We start from the raw sequence: 20034 nt of genomic DNA on the forward strand, positions 1-20034 counted from the left end.
CCAGTCCTAGAGATGCGTACTGTTCAACCAGGGCATTAGTAATGCAGGTATGCTTTTAGAAATTTGCTTGCTATAGACTCCTACTAGAAATGCTAAAAATATTAAGGAATCTGTTGTCTGTTTTTTCAATATTCACACATTTGGGCTTAAGTGATATTTAACATTCATTAACTTTCATATGACAGACCCTCGGATCCTCCTTGAACCTCAAAACAGTACCAACTAAGAGATTCCACACTAGAAGGTTAAAAAAAGTGGAGATGGCTTTTCTGTATTTCACAATGCGCTTCTGACATTTTAGAAAAGTATAAACTCAACTACATCTCTATTTTGGAGGGTAAAACCAAGCTTATTCCACTTTTGTGCTCTATGCAGTTATCATTTTAAAATACTGTGGTTACTAACGAGTAAGAAACGCTCAAATGCTTTCATAATTATGAGGCTGGAGGAAAAATTTAAAAAATAAAAAAATTTTAAAAACCAGGAATCCTAAGGGAAGAAACCTTGCATACAAGTTTGTGCCACCTTTCTAAACTTTAAGTGGACTGTGCTCTCCCCCATTTTACTTTGTAAATCAGAAGGTTTAAGCAAGAAATAAGCAAGAAAATTTTTCTCAGTACGGATGTATTTGGCTTATTTCCTTCTCCCCTGCACCAACTGATCTGGAAAAAATCTCCTCAATGTTAGAAATAGTCCATATAATAAAATTTTACCAGTTGGTGGTATATATCTAAGCTCCATCTGGACATGCATCCTCCAGTCTGATGCTGGGGGAGGGAAGAAGGTAGGAAGGAAGGAACAGGTGGAAGGAAGAGGTGTCTGAAAACCCTGCCTTGTGGCAAAAGGAGAACTTGCACAACGATAGTGGAGTACCACAAACACTGCAAGCCAACACCAATGTTTAAAATCACTCAGTCGCTCATTCCACTTCTCCATCCCCTTGCCTTCTGGATGGCACAAGTTTTGCCTTCGTGTTGTGAACTGGATGGACAAAAGGGAGCCCCTTCAGAAGTAAGGCCGACTATTTCCATCGTAAACAGCTCACGGAACTACAAAATGCAACTCTAGGATTTAGCTTCTACCTGGCCTTTATCAGATTTCTGGCTTTGTCATCCCAGTGTTCAGATACAGTAAGGAGCTCCTGCAGCTTCGCCATTGCTTTCTCAACCGCTGGGTAGGGAGCAAGTCCAACACCTGAGTCTATAAGACGTCTCATATCATCTAGAGTAAGAGAGTTTTGGTCTGAGGAAGCCAGTTGCACGTCCTCGAGCCAGCGTGCCTGTTCCAGACGTATCCGCAGTTCAGCCAGTTGGGGCAGATCAACATCGAAGTCAAAGCTGACATCCAACAGCTCCTGAAGTTCTGCGGCACTGGGCATTTCTACAGAAAGAAGTTTTTGGCTTTGCTGTTGAAAAGCTTCCACACGATCAAGAAGATCCTGAAATATACAAATGCAACAATAAATCAGAAGAAAACCCACTGCCAAATCTCAAACATTTAAGTGCAAGCTTAAACATTTTAAGTGCAAGCCTCCTGGCAAACACCACATTGCAATGCACGCAACATGCGCGGCAAATTATCATAACGTTTGGAACGCTTAGATAGTGTATCTTCAACGCATAGTGCATATATCAGCATCTCCTCATACATAACGTGTCCACCAGCTTGAGGATCATAGAACAAGGGAATTCCACTCCAAACTCCTTTGAACTAAGAGACAGGTGTCAAAAAGAGGTCTCAGAAGAATAGAAAGGATCTACAGGGAAATTTTAAGTGTTCCATCAGTGCTGTTTTCTGGTTTTGTTCTGGAATGATTAAGAAGGCTAAAGAACAGCAAGGTTAAGATCAAGAAGGCTTTGAAGAAAGGTGGGAAGGGCACGGAGCTTCTGGGGTTCATTTCTGCTGTGTTGTTAAGCTTTTTGAGCTGAACACACAGTCCCAGTAAGCCATGGGCATTTTGCTCTATCATGCAGTGCAACACCTTCTCCCTCTCCATATGTTCAACAGCTAATTACCCCCAAAAGGTACGTCTGTGGCTGTTTGCACTTCACCCAGGATAATGGACAGTTAGCCAGGGTAATCCCACTGCGAAGGGTGGAATTATTCTGTATCTAGCCATCCTGCCCAATGCTTCTAGTACTGGCTGAAATGCTATTCCAGCAGTAAGTTCTTCCTTCACAGCTGACATCTTGGTATTTTGCCAATGAGGTTGTTTGCCAGGGTAGGCAATCCCACCCATAATGGAAATAAAGCCTTTTTAGAGGTATATTAAATCGTGAACCGATTTCCAGTAACTGTTGGTCATTTGTATTAACAGCCTAATTTGCATGACTACATATAATTGAGGATTGTTGAGACTGATATAAAAGAATACCCTGACCATATGTGTTTGATATTTCCCTGTTCAAGAATGCCAGATGGAGAAGAACTGTTTGCATGTCTGGCATTTCTAAACTTCTGCTTTTTAAATAGTTAAATAACTTCAGAGTTACAATGCTATAAACAAATAACTGTAAATAGGATTACATAAAATCTGATTCATCACATTCCAGACCTGATAAAGCTTCAAAAGCAATACTCAAAGCTGGGTTGAACTGGCCTATTCCAATTCAGAGTTACATGACACTGTCTGGTCCCTCAGCCTTGTGTGGACACTTAAGAGATGGCTCAGGAGCTGGCCACTGCATCTCCTCATTCTGAGAGTCACAAATGTGCAAAGCCATTCTCCTTTAAGACAGGAACTGGCAGCTGCCCAGAATTTATGTTTTTTTTTTTTTATTATCCCTCAGTGTGATATGCAACATTTTGGCAAATTCTGAAACCAAACCTTGAATTACTTTCAACTTGTCTGAGGGTTGATCACCTGGTGAGCAAACAATCAGCACTAGCTGCTGGTCGTGGGAGACAGAGTGATCTGACTCACCGTCAGCAGCAGGGACGCTGCTAGAACAAGTATTTCGGTAGGAGCCCAGGCTGGTAGCTTTGGGTTATCTGTGTTGTTTCCTGGAACATGGGTGGATAGCACGAGGAGGTATCTAATTACAAGACTATGAGAAAGCCGATGCTGGATTAACAAAGAAGGGAAGCGATGTGAATGGGAGGACTGTCACTCAGAGCATTACGGAGTTTTGAATATTCTCAGATAAACCTGGCTTCACTCTTAAGAGGAGACTAGTTAACTGACCTCGAACTTTTAATCTGCAGCTACCCAGGTCATGCTGCTGCTTCTTTTGCCTTACTTGGTACAACATCAGCATTTTGATTCTCCTATGCAATATAAAAATCTACTGACAATCAACACCAGCAGGTCAGAGAGCTCCATTCTTAAGCAACTCATGTGCACAAGTTGCCCAGGCCTGCCAGTTTAAAGGTATTTAGTCTTGGAGCAAACAGTACGATAGGAGATTAATGCAGTGCAAATACATCGCTATGACAAATGCTCATGTTCCTTGCCCTAGAATTTTCCAAAGTACCTTCAGTAATGGTGTCTGACTGAGGACACAGGGCAGAGCATACAGCTGCCTCACGAACAACCGGAGCTCATTCACAGTCAGCTGATTTTGACACTTCCCTCCTCCAGAGCGGTACCTGCAATTACACACAACTCAACTTTGTTGGATGCCACTAAAAAAAAAAAAAATTAAAAAAAAAATCTAACAACTTCTCAAAAATCTGTTTACCATTTCTTGTAAGTCAAACTTCACTCACAAACAACAGAATATTCAAAAGCATCCAAGCAGCCTAGGGCTTACATACATGGGAAAACTTCAGTTAGCTATAGCAGAATAAGCTATTGTTGAAAATACCCTTTCATATTAAATAGTATTCTGGAACAACTACTCAGCCTTGGAAGAGCACTGGTTATTATGGAATAAAATTAGGCTTTTTTCCAGAACACAAAGCAATTGTGGATAAACTATTCAGTTATGTTGCAATAGCTATTGTAGTAAGCTCTCCCCATGCCCATACCAAAAGAGAACAAATCCCAATTTTGAATGGGTTTTATATTCACAGGTCGTGTAGGCACTTCTGAAAAATCCTCTTTACGCTGAAATCATCATTTTCATTTTTATCTAAAAGCTTTTTATCAAATGAGTGGCTTATAAGTGTTAACAAATTGGCTAATATTAAAAACCTCTCTAAACTCAAGCCAATATTAACTAGGTCTGAGAACCCTGAACAGAAAAGGAAAGAAATCTCTTGCAATGCTGGCTCCAATTTAATCCACAATATGTCATTTAAACAAAAGAGGAAAACAACACCCCAGCAGGATACGCCAGCATGAGTGGAATGTGAACACTATAAAATAAATTTTAATTTACCATTCTATGTTTAAAATGCCAATTTTTTAAAGGATATGCAAGATCACATTGAGAGTTCCAAAATCCATAGTAAGCTGAATGATAAAATTAATTCAAGGTCTCAGGTACAACACAGGCTGGCTTATGGTCTACAATGTTTTACTATTTTTTTGTGGAAGTTCTGCAGTATCTTCCAGGAAAAGGCACAAGTTTTAAAATAAATAAGGATTTACATATATATACATATGCACACACACATATATACATATCTAAACTGCAAAACTGACTGTCACAAGATGTTTTTGATAACCAGAAATTGCAGGAGCCGGGGGGCGGGGGTGGGGAAGCAGCATTTACAGAAGAAAAGCCCATGTCCATCCAGGGTTATTAAGCACAAAGATCTCTAAGCACAAGGTCTGTAAACTCTTGAAGACTCTAAGAAGCAGAAGAGGTACCACGAGGCCTGGAGAAGGAAGAGGGTGGATAGTGAGAACATCCCTTTGTAGCTGCCCTGCTGCCGCACCCTTCCCTTCCAGTATCACCCACAGGCTAGTGCCAGAGAGGAACGAGAGCTACGCTGTCCTTTGGCCCGACACAGACAGCTCTTCACAGAACAATCTTCCAAACAGCATCTGTTAGGACTGCTTCATCACCCATCGCCGTAAGAACCAAAGGAAACAGGGAAGTACAGCCCATCTGCATTTCTTCAGGAACTACAGAAAAGATAGTGAGCGAGAGCCACAGGATTTGCTCGCAGAGAAGATTTATCATCTACCTTGGTCTTCTCTCTCCAGGAACTGTTGTGTATACTACACAGGAGGAAATCCTTGAGTATCACTGACTACCATGATTAACAGGGCTAACCTTTCCAGTCGAGTCAAGTCTACTGCATGACTCTTCCAAACTGAGGATCAGAACAAAATGCTCAGTCCATAAAGGAAAGTTTGTCAAAAGCATGAAACAAGCTTTAGGCAGAATCCACAATCCTTCATAACCAATACACGGCAGTCGGTGTGATGAAGGCTGCCCAACATCCTGCAGGTATGTGAACTTCACATAGATGAAACTGTATTTGATATAACATATATTAAGATTTTAAGCAGATTATTCCCTTCTTTTTATCTTCCTACATAGGTTATGAGCACTCCCCCCTTCAATCTTTTAAGAAAAAAAAAATTCCATCAAATAACATGGGGTTTTAAAACTCTAATTATGAAGACATGCAACTGGACTTTTCCCAGAAATACGCCACAAAGAGCTCAAAGGAGAAATGGTGAGAGAAGGGCTAAAAACACTTTGGAGCAAACGAGAAATGCAATCCAAGCACTGCCTTGATCCTTGTAGTGCAGCACTGGGAGGATTATTCATCACAGTGTGTAATGCTGAAGGAGCTGGCGAGTACAGCTGTGAGAAAGGCCGATACACTATCACGGTGACAAAAGAACAGACCTAGTCAAGGAGATGAAGATAAAAATTGCTCCCTCCTCTTTCCAGGCCAAGCAAAGTCAGGTACGTGTTCAGAGCAGGAAAGACTCTTGGAGGAGCTCGTCTAGAACAGAACAGCTGGAAAGGGCCTAGCGGCTGCTCCAACATCATCATCAGGAAGCCTGAGCAAATACCGAGGATGGAAGAACACATGGACTGGGAATGCCAGAATGAGAAGAGATGGCTCAACAGTAAATGAAGGAAGAGATTAGGATAAATCCTTCGATAACAATGCCATGAATCTCTGGGTTGGAAACTATCTATCTGGAAGAAGTCATGTCTGTTGGACTGCTGAATTTTTAATCTCCTGTTGTAATATTTTTACGTTGCTGTGACAGAGGCTTCATCCTCTTGTGTTTGCAAGCAGTGAAGTTGAATTTTTGTCAAGTCCTTGCTACAAAGGCTTACACAAGGATGACTAGGAAGGGAAATCGCAGCTACAAAAATAACGTCTAAATAGTAGTTGAATATTTTGCTGCCAAAGTCCTTCAAAGTCAGCCTTTAAAGTACTGCAAGAACACAGGGAGTGATGAGCTACAAGATACCTGCTGAGGCAGGCAACATGCAGAAACCACACATGTGCAATTATACCAGCACAAAGAGCAACTGCTCTGACAAACACCACGTTGTTCAAAGCAGCAGAGACAGGTGAAAGTTGTCCAGATGGGAAAAGAGAGAAACAGTTTTTCCTGAAGTACTTCATGCTATTAAGATTGTTGGACTTGAGCAACATTGTCCTCCAAATATATAAAACCAAGATTTTCTTATAAACCTATCATCTCACAAGACTAGATGCAGCCATTGTAAGTCTGGGGGGAGAATCTGCAACAGAAGATGGTAATTTGTGATCCCCAAGAGAAAGGCTAATACGTCAACACAGTCACAAACTGATGCAATGAGGAGACCTGGCCTTGTCCTTCTGGATCTTCTGACTCCTTTCAACTCATTTCAGACATGGAAAGTGCTAGCAGGACCAGGCAGCCAGACATCCAGTTCACAAAGAACGTATTACCCAAACACTGCCCTACCTTCAAATTTCTTGAGTAAATAACCTGTCTAAAAGATTTAACATAAGTGCTGCCAAAGAAAGAGCAACTATTTTTCAGAGATCTCATCCATATTCCCATCATCATCAGCTCAGGAAGTTAAGACACTTTATTTTTCCACAAGGCATAAAGTGTAATGGATATAATGACGTATGTGCCACTGACAGATTTTTCAGTCCCCATGGCACAAGACAAGTGGACTGTATCTTTTTGGGTGTTGCTTTGTCTGGAAATACCACACCAATTTTTCCTTTCGGGGAACGTTAGAAAGAATTTACTGTCCAACTGTCAAACAGAGAGGAAGAAGAGATTGAAAGCTCAGAATATTTAACTTATTACATGCAGGAAAGGTGAGTCTCCCTGTAAAAGATGACTCTCTTGAGAAGACAAAAAGATTGCTTTCATTTTTAAGTCTTACAGAGCACTGGCATCTATCACTGGCCACTGGCATCTATCTTCAGACTCAATTTTGTTGCAAACACACGTAACGTTTACCTGGTTTGTCTTTTGCCATTAAGAAGCTGCTGTGCAACCGACGCACATTTGTCTGCATCCTGCGTAACTAGTCTGAGGTGTCGCAGTAGATCATTGTCTGGAAACTTTTTCATTTCTGATTCTTCTATCAAAGCCTTAAAACTGATGAGACCTTTTGGGAAAGATACTAAGTTAACAAAAGTCCCCCTTTGTGATGGATTATAAATGGTAAGGCTGAATAACACAACACATTTAATATATTTCTATTTCAACTTCAGTTACATTTTGCGTCGAAGTGACTTACAGTCTTCTCACACAGAGACAGTTTAGCATAATTTCTGGGACTATAATGGCTAAACTATTTAATACATAATTTCATTTTTAAAGTATGTTCTTTGGTTGCCACATAAGTATAAGACAAAAGTTCCTAAGTTTCAGAAACTAAAAACTGAAAAATTAGCCATTTACAATTATGTGTTCTAGACAAAAGGTAAGATACTTACTTCTTTTATTGTTAATTTTTGCCTCCAGAGCTTCATTAACGTTGGAAGCCCATTCGTTGTATGATTCCGCACGCATCTTTAGTGCGTTCATCATTGGATAGAGTTCCTCCAGGGTATAGCGGTACCTACAAGCAGCACAGAATTCAAACTCTTCAGCAAAAACAGGGGGGAGCAAGAGGGTGGGAGGGAAGGGCATCAAGATGCGTTCATCTATACAACACAGAAATGATCTACTATGCACCCAGGGTTACATAATTGAGACATATAACCACACCAGGTTCCTCCTAAGACAATTTCAATGTTGCAATTGCTTCAAAAAGCAATTTCAACATTACAATTGAAGCAACTGTGAAATTGTCTTAGGACAAGCTACATTCATGTAGGACAAAGATGTTACAAACAACAGGAAAGGAAAGATGACAACAGGAAGGAAAGCTAACAAAAGCAAAAAAATATTACTCAGCGAGGACTGGATGTAAGGGATGATGACCTTGTTGCTATAAATAAAAAAAGCAAACTAACTTATCCAGCAATTTTTGCCATTATAGAGCAAGAATAGCTGAATGCTGAAAAGAAAGAGTCTTTGTATACGAGCACAGAAAAGGCACTTTGTTTTGGGGGCACTGTATTTGCAAAGGACTGAGAGAAACAGAGTACCGAGACCAGCACCATTGACAACACAGAGCAGGCACTAGATTATCAAGCCGCAGTATCTACACATATAATAAATATCTCCAGAACACAATATTATTTGCTATCTAAAGCTTACCCCAGTTTATATTTGTAGGTGGGACAGGAACAGAGATCCTCAACATGGTACAAGCATACCAGCAATCCGGGTTTACATGGACAATAAACAGCAGACATGAAGCAGGTGGTTTTGCACTTTAAGCACTGTCGCTCATCATCAGGAAACAGCTCAAAAGCCACTCTCTCCGAGTCAGTCACTCCCTGCAAAAGAGTATGTTACCTCACTTCAAAGTCTAACGAAGAGGTGATTATTCCAAGCAAAATCATCAGAAGCTAATTTTATGAAAGGAATAATGAAGTTTAGAAATAAGATATTAAAACCAGGCAGACAGCAATCTTGGTTGATGAAAAATCAGCTATTTGACTAAATTACTAAAAGAACAAAGATTACTTTAAAAGAAACATTCTGAATTATAATAAAGGGCAGATGCTAAAACAAGATGCACGACAAAGGATTCTTTAGGCAAGCAGTCCTCTGAAATCAACAATGCTACTGGGAAGGTGCTATGTAGCTCTAAGCCGTTGACAACACGGTACAAGTCCCAGCATGTCTTCACTCCACTGTTGCGACTGTTCATTCATTCATTATAATATTATTTCCTGCAACTCACCAGTTTATCAACCTTCTCACGCAACCTCTTCTCATCTTCAATCATAATAGCCATGTCTTTCTGAACCGTAGATGCTACCACAACATCAAGAATATCTGCTTTGGAAGCCATTTTACAGATCATCTCATCATGAGAAAACACACAGTAACGGTTTAGCAGACGGTAATGTTCCACGCATTGGCGACCCAATGGTAGCTGCATTGAAAAACATTAAATAAATGAAGAGTTCATTTTGAAAATTACATCAAGATACTGACTTTTTATGCTACTAACCAAAAACTATCCAAATGAAAGGCCAAGACAAATCCTTCTGGCAACAATATTCATAATTCAGAATGTAAAACTAGAGAAATCAAGACCCTGAGTTCCTGTAAACCAGGACTGCTTACAACTCCTTTACAGCAGACACAGGGCGTTTCCCCCGTGAACCTAGCTAAAAGACTTGCATCCACTATCTGGAAGAGACCATAATTAGTGGTAACTAAATCACTAAACCACAGCAGGCTCAGGAAGGCCCAAGCTAAAAATACAGAGAGGCTGGGGAAGTGTCAAAGGGAAGAGCAGGGATGCCCCGACAAAGGCAGGTTGCAGGGCACGCTGGAACTTTTCCTCAAATGATATGGCTGGTTGATGTAGGACATGAACTGTGCTGCAGCATGAGAAACTGCTGACTCCATCAACCATTAAAGTCCCAAACTAACCCCAGGCAGAGTAAACAATTCATTACGAGCTGTGCAGGTTACTCATAGCTTTATTTTAAGGCTGTCGCTGGCCAGGCAGATGGTGACGCTCAGGTTCCAAAGAGGTTATGTGTTAGAGTCCAGTACGAAACTCAGGGAAGGACAAGAGGAAAAATGAAACCAAACCAACCAATATGCAAACACACACAGTCACAATGCAGAAAGCTTTCCTCCGATTGTAGTAATCTCCTACTTCTAAGTGATGTTTTTTAAATCTAGCAACATTTTTAGATGGGCTACATTTACAAATAGCTAAGATTTTTTTTTTGGGGGGGGGGGGGGGAGAGATCAGAAGAGAAGTAATTAGAAGTATCAGTGGCTTCAAAGGCTCTTTCTGAGATCACGCAACACCGTGTGTCTGAGAAATCTGCTGGAAGGGAGAAATGATTACTTGTAATTTTGGAGCAACTGTCCTCCATTTGTTTTCATTTAAGACAGACAAAAAACTTAATAAATAATTGTAATGTGTGCCTATCTGTTGTTTCAATGAGCTGAGTGAAGCTTAGTGGGAATAAAGTACTGGTCTGTAAACCTTCTCTTTGAACATTAAAACTTCCTGTTCCCTTCTCATTAAGGTATTCTTCCTTAAAAACCTACAGCACCTCTGCTATCCAAGAGGATGTACTCACATCAGATGCAATTCTTATTATTTTTTCCCCAAGAGGACTATCAAAGTCTTTAACTGTTTTTAACGTGTTAAATGTATCATCCAATTTAATCACAAAAGTTAAAGTAGAAAACAAGTCCAAGTCAGCTTTGCTTTTCAGCTGTAAAAAGCACCTCTTAGAGAATTCCCAGTGCAATAAACAGAAAAATTTCATTCCAGCTCTTGACAAGTTGAATGGAATTTGGGGACACAAAAGGAGTAGGTTCTAGCAGCCCTGGTGCTTCTCATATTCTAGGCATGCACAGGACCTTGCCTACCTCCTGGTGTAAAAGATACACCAGCCCGGATGTGTAACTTCAAACCAAATCAAACCAAGCCTAGGAACCAGAGAAAGCCCACAGTCCACTGCATAAAAGAAATACCTTCAGCAAAACATTATGCTTCCAGTAACAGGCTCCTTCAGATCTGTGGACTAGATTTGTACATCAGCAGTAAATTAGAGCTGTACATCAGCTAGGAACAACTTTGGAACTGCATACTTGATGAAAAACTGTTTCTGGAACATACCCAATCAACTGTGCAGAAGTTCACAGCTTCAGCAAAATTGAAACCCTGATTGAATCCACTGTGATAAGCTCTTGGAAAGGTGATCACAAACTCTCCAGCACACTGATTGGTTCGATAAACCTAGGAGAAAAGAGAGACAAGCATTAGGTCAAACCCAAACAGAACTGAAGGCTGTGAAGAGAATATGGATTTCCAATTCCTAGTAACTTCTATGATGACTTTGGACAGTTTTAACACATAAGCCCAAGAATTACAACTGGCATTTGGTAACTTGTCATAGAAAACCCTAGCAAGCGGAGGGGTTTCATTCAGCCATACCCACACTCTAAGCCATTTTCAGGCAGCTGCCTGTGCCTTTCGCACTCTGCTCTTCTGTTGACAGTTATACAGGTAAAGCACAGGCAAGGCTCTCTTCCACGTGTAGCTGAAGGGGAAGAGAAATTTGGAACCTACTCAAAAGTTCATACTGCTGTAAATCTAATACTTTTGGTGCTAGACGACCAGCATGACAGCAGGCAGATCCTCCTGCATCTTTCAGTTTTGGAGTCTCTCACAGCAGAGTAGACACCACAAATTTTGCCACTTTTTCCAGATTTTCCTTTAAGTCCCAAGGTCAGCTAGTCAAAAGCTAAGTTGTAAAGGGACATAATTCCCATGAATAATCTAGTATGGAATATGATGGAAACTGATGAAAAATGTTTCTAAATGCCTAAGAACTTATCCAGGAAAAATAAGAGGGTGTGGATGACAAATAAAGGAAGAATGGGTTTTGGCCCCTTGCCAGAAACTCTACGCCAAAAAAAATTCTGTCTGATTAGACAGACATACAAAGAGCTCCTGCCATTATTTCAAAGGTCGAGACTAAACTTTCTAGCTGAGATTCAGGAATAGAAATATACTAAGGTGGATCTCCAGAGAAGAGTTTGCCAAGCAATCCCAAAAGCAATGATTCCATTGCCCATCTGTTCATACTGGCACATTATACTACACAAGGAAGATACACCACACGTGGAAACTACCACACCATCTCTGTAATAGAAGTGGCTTCAATTATCAGCTTTGAAGTAGAATTCAGTGCAAATGAAAGAGGGTTGGGTTTGGGGGGTAGCACAGGAGTCCAACAACATACAGGCACTCCGTGGGCCATCAAAGTATTCGGGTTCATTATGGTGACAAGTTGGTGCAAGAGATCTGGCTGAGATTCAAATAGCTCTGGAGCAAGCTTCTTCATTACATCCTCCAGCTGTTCAGCTGCATACCCTGGGGCTCCATACCACGTTTTAGGCTCCCCCCTGCAAGATTATTAAAAAAAGTTAAATATAAGCAATCTTGTAAGTTACATTTTCAGTCTTCTGCTTTAAAATACACCATGTGAAAAGAAGGGTATATCACCAGGAAGGAATGCAAAGATTATGTACCTTCCTGAATCTTCACATTTTATGCAGGTCCCTCCTCCAGGCCTAAGTTTTTAACTGCCTACATTGCTGAGCACATACTTAAAATATTCTGGGGAAAAAAAAAAAAGACTGAAGAAGTCCTCAGTGAAGTTCTGCTGATTCCAGCACAACTTCAAAATCTAAGCTGTTTGTCTTTTACCATGAACACAAACTCCCTCTTCAATCTAACAACCAAAGCCAGGTCTTTCTGTCTTATGCATAATTGCCATAAAAGCAACATATAGTACGTATAAATTAAACTTCCAAATTACTCAACTATAAGAGACACAAAAGACATCAAGAAAAAAAAAATCCATATCCAGAGTAGGAAGAATTTTAGCAACAGTTTAACCCAATGCAAGCCAGCTGAGAAAATCAAGGATATGCCTATGTGTTCCAATAGGCATTGTTTCAGGTTTACAATGAAGCTGGCTCACTGCACCACAAAGATGAAAATGCCTTTCAATCCCTTATAAAGAACGATGTTAGAAAAGGCATTTAGAAAAGAAAGTAACAGACAAATCTTCAGGAGTCCCAAGACTCCTGAAAAGCTGGCAGAGTAAAGCTGACCCAACATTGTTCTTTTTTTCATAAATCATAAAGCAATTGGGAGGATTCCAGTAGAAAAGAGTGAAGTATGACTCAAGGAGCATATCCCTCATACCTAGGAATTTATTCCTGTACTCAAACAGCACCTCTGCCATGGGGAAAAGGACAGCTAGTGGGAGGGACTGTGGAAGGGCAGTTACATCAATATCACAAGGAGTAGCACAAGTAGAGTCGTTACTATGCAGCCTTGGACCTGGTCATCATCTTGAAGCTATTCTATGAATTCATGAAGACCAACCACAGATGCAACTAAAAACTATGCTGTGTCCTGACCCAATACTGGGTTAGTCAAGAATTCTGCTCCTTGATACGTGTCAGTGCCAAGGAATGGATGACAGCAGTTATGAACTATGCTAAACTTGGACAAGGATACAGGTACCAGGGGTCTCTGGACTTCAGGAGAACAGAGAAGGGAGAAAGATACAATTCTAACAGATGTATTAAGGCATCAGCCTTATGAAGGCAGCAAGCTGCAGAATTGGTGAAGGTGACAGTTCTTTCTGCACTGCTACCTGACAGCTCCACATTCCTGCCTTCAGAAATACTAGCATCAATGATGGTAATTCTTCCTCTGACCAGGACCGACATCTTATTTATTTATTTATTTGCAAGCATCTTTAGAAGCAAAGATTTGGTTTTTTCTCCTTTTACCATTTCAAGAATTAACACAGGATTTAGAGCCATGCAGGAAAACTATTGCCTTCCACCCTATGAAAGGTCTGCTGCTGTAGCCTGGTTCAGTTGGGACTATCTGCTCAAAATACTGTAGCAGGATACAAGCACATGGGAACACTGAAGATGGATGTGCTACGCCTAGTACTTCACAAGAACAAGTCCTGCCTTCTGAAGCCCTTTCAGAGTTTGGAGCATTCTCTCTTCAGGGGCAGGTCATTAAGGTTGGCCACTCCTCTGGCCCAGAACAGTATTAACCTCAAATACACATTGCTCTCGAATAGGCTAAAAACCCCAGATATAAACCTTTAAGTTGAATGGAAATACAGAAGAATATCTGCAAATGAAAAGATATCAAGGACATTCATGCTGGAGGAGAACTCAATTAAAAGCAGGTAGGGCTACTTTCACATGTGCCTGCGAATGTATGTACGTGTGTGTGCACATATACATGTAAGCACTTACGTATCTTTCTGGCCTTGACTGCAAACACCAATGCAATTTAGGACAAATTATGCAGCACATAATGCCATTCCAACAATAGCAAGGGAAGCTCTCCTAGAAGAAATGAAGTTTCTACTGCAAATAAAAAACCTCCTCTCCTTCCCACAGTTTTCAGTCTGATTGAAGAATCAGACCAAAAAAAAAAAAAGCAACAAATAACAAGGAAGATCATTTTTACAATGTAATCTTGAGCACTCATTTACTTAGCCTCACTCAAACATTTGTTTTAATAATGTCAAGAACTAAGAAAGCAAGTGAATTAAGTCACTGACAACTTGGACTGTGCTACAGCAGCAGCTATTTCAAGGAGCTGCAACTGAATAACTGACCAAAAAGACGACCTCCCGAATGGTAGCTGGGATATGGTTTTACCGTTCTGCTGGAATACTTACGTGAACAAGGAAAGGGAAAGAGCTTGTCAGGTTTCAGGAAGAGTGACAAGAATAATTCAAACTCTAGAACAGCTGTTGTAAGGTGAGAAGTTTAAGAAAGTTCAATCTATTTAGAATATCAAAGAGATGGCAAAGATCTGTCCTGATTACAGTTGACAAGTGTTCACTTGATGAGAGGATTTATGATAGAATGATCTATCTAACAGACAAAAAAATATGCAGGATCCTAAGATTGTTAGTTGAAGCTAGATGATTTTTAAAGAAAACTTGCATGGTTTTTAGTTTTACATTGAGCATAATAAAACATTTGATGGAGTATCTGCTGCATCTCTCATGGATTTTTTTAAAACTGGGAATGGATGTCTCTTTCCAAAATATGACCTCTTGTCCAAAAGCAAATCAATGCAGGAATCACACTGTGTCAAATTTAACCCTGCTGCTACAGGACTGCAAGGGTTATTCTGGCCCAAACTCTATGAATCTGGTTTTAGTCCACTAATTAAAAAAGGGAAGGGGGAATGAAAGGGAGATTGCTTCTCAGGCTGAGTTTATTCCTCAAACTCACCAATGCAGATAGTTAATCGAATAGCTCCAGTGGTCTTCTATGTGCCAACAAAACGAAGAAAAGCACATTCCTACATATAGCCAGGGTAATTTCATTCCACATATGTCTGCAGTGATGTGAGCAAGAACAGACTGCTCCATCACAGGCATGTTGTTTAAATTCCAGCCACTATCAAGGTATTCCTGAAAATTGAACAGAACAGCCACAGGTTTATACAACATGAAGGAAAAAAACCAAGAAGGTAAAGCTGCCAAAACAGCAACAGAAGAAAAGCATCCTTCCCAATTAAAAAAATATAAGAAACAGGTCAATGAATCAAAGAACAAAACCTCCATTGTCTTTGCTCTTTCCACAAAGCTTATCTGCCCCACTTTGTTAAAATGAGACTTTTTTTTTAGTCTGGAAGTTAATAAATAACTACTAGGATAAATCTGTGGCTTTTAATGTCTGAACACAGCAAATTTTATTTATTCAAAACTCTGATGTAATTCTCCTCTTCAAATACTGTGCCAGATACACAAAACAAAGACTTTGCAACCCAGCTCCATTATTTTGCTTTGAACCGAAGAGACTTATTTAATGAAGAACTGCAATACAAACATACACAGTGAACTAATAAAGACCTACCTCTTCCTCTGGTCTAACTTTGAATTTCCCACCCCTAACTGGGAAGCCACTGCCAAATTCCTTTGAAGCAATATCAGCTCCATATTCCACTGTCACATCCTCTTCAATGGTACTGACAAGTCTCCAGAATTCTTTTTCAACCAGCTCGGTGGGGACCATCTAGGTATGAGAAGAAGAAAAACAAGGAGTACATTCTCAGGAATCAGTATATAAAAAGCACGTGCATAAAAGCTCTCTCAGGGAGGAATCTCCATTAGTTTGAAGCATTTCCCCATTTCAAAAAGGCTTCAGCAAGGGGGGGGGGGGGGGGGGGGAAGCAGCAGTAATGTGGTTCCACGCAGGACATGCTGCTTCTTTGTGCTCTCAGGAATGGGTGATAGTTACAGAGTGCTCTCTTCCTTACAGACAAAAGTGAAAAAACAAGAAGCCAGTGGAACAAGAAACCATAACTCCAACAAGAACAAGGATTCACTGACATAAATGAGAACCTCCGATTTGGGATTTCACCCCATTCAAAAAGGGAATCCCCCCTCCCCCTCAAAAATTATATATTTTAACTAAGCACAAAAAATGAAATCTACATTATGGCATCAGGATAAATACATGAACATACATGTACTGGCATGTTAAAATAGTCTGACTTGAATGCATCTGCCATTTCTCCAAACGTACGAAGCGTATAGTCTCTTGCTGCTTGTTCAAAACCAAATGCTTCTTGAGGCTTATTACACTCCTGCAATTGAAATGATAATTATTTCTATAACATATTAATGGGAGAATCTGTGCTCAGATTTTACACAAATGGGCTACTATTACAGCCTCTGATGGGGAAGAAGGCAGGGCACCTGACCATAATGAAATGACTGCCCCAAGTCGCACAGGCAGAAGAAGAAACTACTCTGCTTAATTCACCAAACTACAATATTTATTTATTGATAAATCTGCATATACATTAATGAAGTAACATGCCTCATTTCTCCTTCCTCTAGTAGAGCTAAGCAAAAAGAGAGATGCGTAGACCTCCACACTGAAGCACCCAGTGAGACTCCAATTTTAAATACAGAGGAAAGGTGCCAATTAAAATCCAATGTATTCTTGAAAATTTTATCAATGCTAAGGCAGATCAATTTTTGGCTCCAAAATATAAGTGATAGCTTTGCAATTTGAAGCATGTCCAGCGTTCATTTTAGCTTTACCCTCCATCAGCTTGTTTGCACAACCTTAAGTAATAACAAATTGTATTTCCAATCCCTAGGACCAAGTTTAAACAAACAAAACATGAAATAAAAAATAACCTTCAGCCTAACTTTCATGGTTTGTCAAATTACCTGAGCCAAACACTGGGGACACCTCCAGTCCCCTTTGGGAACATCGTGAAGGGGTGGGATTAAACAAAAAGTATGGTAACTGTCATCACAGCCATCACACAACAGGAGACGGTCCTCATCGTTACCACTGCCACATAAGAGACACACATACAAATCCACCTGTAACACAAAATTGCCAGAGTGGGAATTTGAGCACTTAAGGTAACTCATGGTGAAAGAGCAGTTTGGTAACTCAGTCATCTGTGACATTTGCCAAAGCTTATTTTTACTTTATCTCTGAAATGGAAATGAGACAAGCAAACACAAAATATTTATGTAAAAGTTTCAATAACTCCCCTCTATAATTTAAGGAGGGACCACAAGAGTTGCAAGCCCTTCCAGGTATTTTTCTTCCAAATGACAGAAGACTTGATTCAGTGGCCAGGCAGTTCAAATCAGCAGCCGGGGCACTCGGCAGGTGTAACACACCACCTGTTAGTGGCTCACAAATCCTTTCTCTTGTTGCTCTCACATGCAGCATGCGCGCACAGATGTTTCATCCTCCTCCGAGACCAACTGTTTGGAGCCTCAGAACAGAGAAAGGGGTTCCTCCTGATGGGAGCGTTCCTCTTTTTCCCCAGAGACACTGGCCAAGACCTTCATTTTAACTTGGGAAGGCCCCAGCTTCCCAGCAGAGCTATGTGCTTCTGGGCAGGGGGCAGCCCTGAAGAAGTCTGATGGAAGTTGCACACAGTAGCTGCCAAACCCCAAGGAAAAGGTGCAGGCACTCCAAACGTGGGAAGGGTTGTCTGCTGCCTGTCCTACGCCACACCGGCGTTAGCAGCCGACTGGAAGGCTCTTCTCAAATACAGAACAGAGCTGTGAGGACAAGCGGACCTCTTGTCTTAGTTGTATAAAAAAAAGCAACAGCACCTCCTCCTCCTGCCCACAAGCTTTTTTTGTTTGGGGGGTGGGGGTGTCAGGCTTCTAGCATTTGCACATTTCATTCTCAGGTATCTAGCTATAGGTGTGGATTAAATGAAGAACATTTTTGGTTTTAGGAAGGACCCAAGTAGTAGAATGGACAGAGAGAATCTCAGTATCATCTTCTCAAAAGTGAGACAAACAACCATCGCTTTCAGTCCGGGATTTTTTTGGAGGGAAGGTGGTGGTGTGTGGTAAGTTGGAGCAGGAACAGGGTTGGTTTATTAAGAAGCATTTGAACAACAAAGCTTTCAGGTTAGTGCTGAAATTGCAGCGTAAGTGGCAGGTCTGCTGGAGAGCTGCGTGCCAAGGCTCGCACTGAACTCCCCTGAGGTTAAAAAGCAATGGGGAGAGAGATCACAGAAGAACCACTTCTATTTGGACTCTTCTTTTGAAATGTTTATTTTGAGACTGTACCTTGGAGACAGAAAACAAGTTACTTCAGTTATAGATATCAAAACTTAACTATCCTGTTATTTTCAGCTCTGTAACAGCATGAAGCTTTATGAGTATGTCTATTCTAGCAGGCACAGATACTGCTTTGTTTCAGCCACAGGGTTACATGAAGAATACAAGAGGGTCCTTAGTGTGATATAAGTGACATGAGATTTCACTACATACCCACGACAAACCCAGAAACACCCACAATCCATATGAAGCAGCAGGAAGGCAGGGTGTACTCACAGCATTAGTGGGTTTTTTAGATCGGACTTTGGATTTGTCTTTCTCTGGCTCCCCGGCATGTTCTCTCTTCTCGGGAAGTTTCACTGGGTTATGCATTTCCTTTTCTGGTGCAACAGAAAAAAATGAGGGTATTACAAAATGTTTTAATGCTTAGCATTACTTGTTATTATTTTTTATTTGTTATTACTTGTTACACTGCATCACTACAAGTTATTTGTTGAATTACTTGTTATCCCGTACACACACTTGTTTCAGTTAGCTTAAGGCAAGATTTGAACTCCTGCAATGCTTACAGAAGCTGGTATTATCACAAAAACCAAGCATGCCGTCACAAGCTAGCAATGACTATCACAGCCCACATTTTTGAGTGGGTATTTTAAATTCCATTTAAATTAATTTAAATTCAATTATGAGTATCTTCATAAGCTAAGATTTTGTTCCCATGTGGTGTTAACAAATGTGGTTGAATTACTCCATCAATTTTACAGCAGCATGTCACATGGAGACATGAAACAACACTACAGCTTCCTACGATGATCTTCACACTTCAGTTTCTTGTAGTGGTAGCTTTCATGAAAACGTGTCATCAAAGATGAGCATGCAGCAGAAGGGGCCTGACAAAGAAGCAGTTCCTCTACATTCTTACACTCCTGCCTAATTTGGGCATGTCCTTACTCAAGTCTTCATTCCTGACATTATAAAAAAATAAAAAAAAAAAAACCACCACACACCCAAATCCATACAATGGAGTGTGGAGAATCCCAGGGCTCTGGTGCTGAAGACAAGGGCGCAATGAAGTTCTTCGCTAAAGTTATGAGTGAGCTAGAGACCTTTACGCTTGGACATGAGACAATCCAAAGCGTTTCTTGGAGTCCAAGAGCCAACAAAGGTATTAAAGGGAAGAATGTCTACATCTATCAAATTTAAGCATTCAAAAACTGTCTAGAGCTTTTTCCTTCTGCTCTTCAGGGGGAAAAAAGAAAAAAGGTTAATGCCTAGAGACACTCCTTAAAGAAAAAAATTAACAAATTAAAAAAGACCACAATCTACGCAAATTCTTGGAAAAAAAAAAAAAAAAAAAGATTTTGAATGAACATAGGAGACTGACAAACTGCTGAGTTCATTTCAATTATTAAGTAGTTTTAAATGGTTCCTATATTTGCTTTGCCA

General features: G+C 40.4%; 1 protein-coding gene across 1 annotated transcript in view; it reads right to left on the minus strand.

The window, feature by feature from the left end:
* The window catches only part of KDM5B (lysine demethylase 5B), a 60200-nt gene that overhangs the window by 13962 nt on the left and 26204 nt on the right, over positions 1 to 20034 (minus strand). Inside the window, exons 7-19 of the mRNA XM_075521511.1 lie at positions 18865 to 18968; positions 17218 to 17376; positions 16503 to 16622; positions 15890 to 16048; positions 15263 to 15444; positions 12214 to 12376; positions 11085 to 11204; positions 9171 to 9365; positions 8579 to 8760; positions 7810 to 7934; positions 7328 to 7478; positions 3474 to 3588; positions 1083 to 1438 (exon numbers count right to left, since the gene is read on the minus strand). Coding sequence (XP_075377626.1) covers positions 1083 to 1438; positions 3474 to 3588; positions 7328 to 7478; positions 7810 to 7934; positions 8579 to 8760; positions 9171 to 9365; positions 11085 to 11204; positions 12214 to 12376; positions 15263 to 15444; positions 15890 to 16048; positions 16503 to 16622; positions 17218 to 17376; positions 18865 to 18968 — 2131 coding nt within the window. The remainder of the gene's footprint in view (positions 1 to 1082; positions 1439 to 3473; positions 3589 to 7327; positions 7479 to 7809; positions 7935 to 8578; positions 8761 to 9170; positions 9366 to 11084; positions 11205 to 12213; positions 12377 to 15262; positions 15445 to 15889; positions 16049 to 16502; positions 16623 to 17217; positions 17377 to 18864; positions 18969 to 20034) is intronic.

Source organism: Mycteria americana, chromosome 20, assembly GCF_035582795.1.
Source record: "Mycteria americana isolate JAX WOST 10 ecotype Jacksonville Zoo and Gardens chromosome 20, USCA_MyAme_1.0, whole genome shotgun sequence".
Taxonomy (NCBI): domain Eukaryota; kingdom Metazoa; phylum Chordata; class Aves; order Ciconiiformes; family Ciconiidae; genus Mycteria; species Mycteria americana.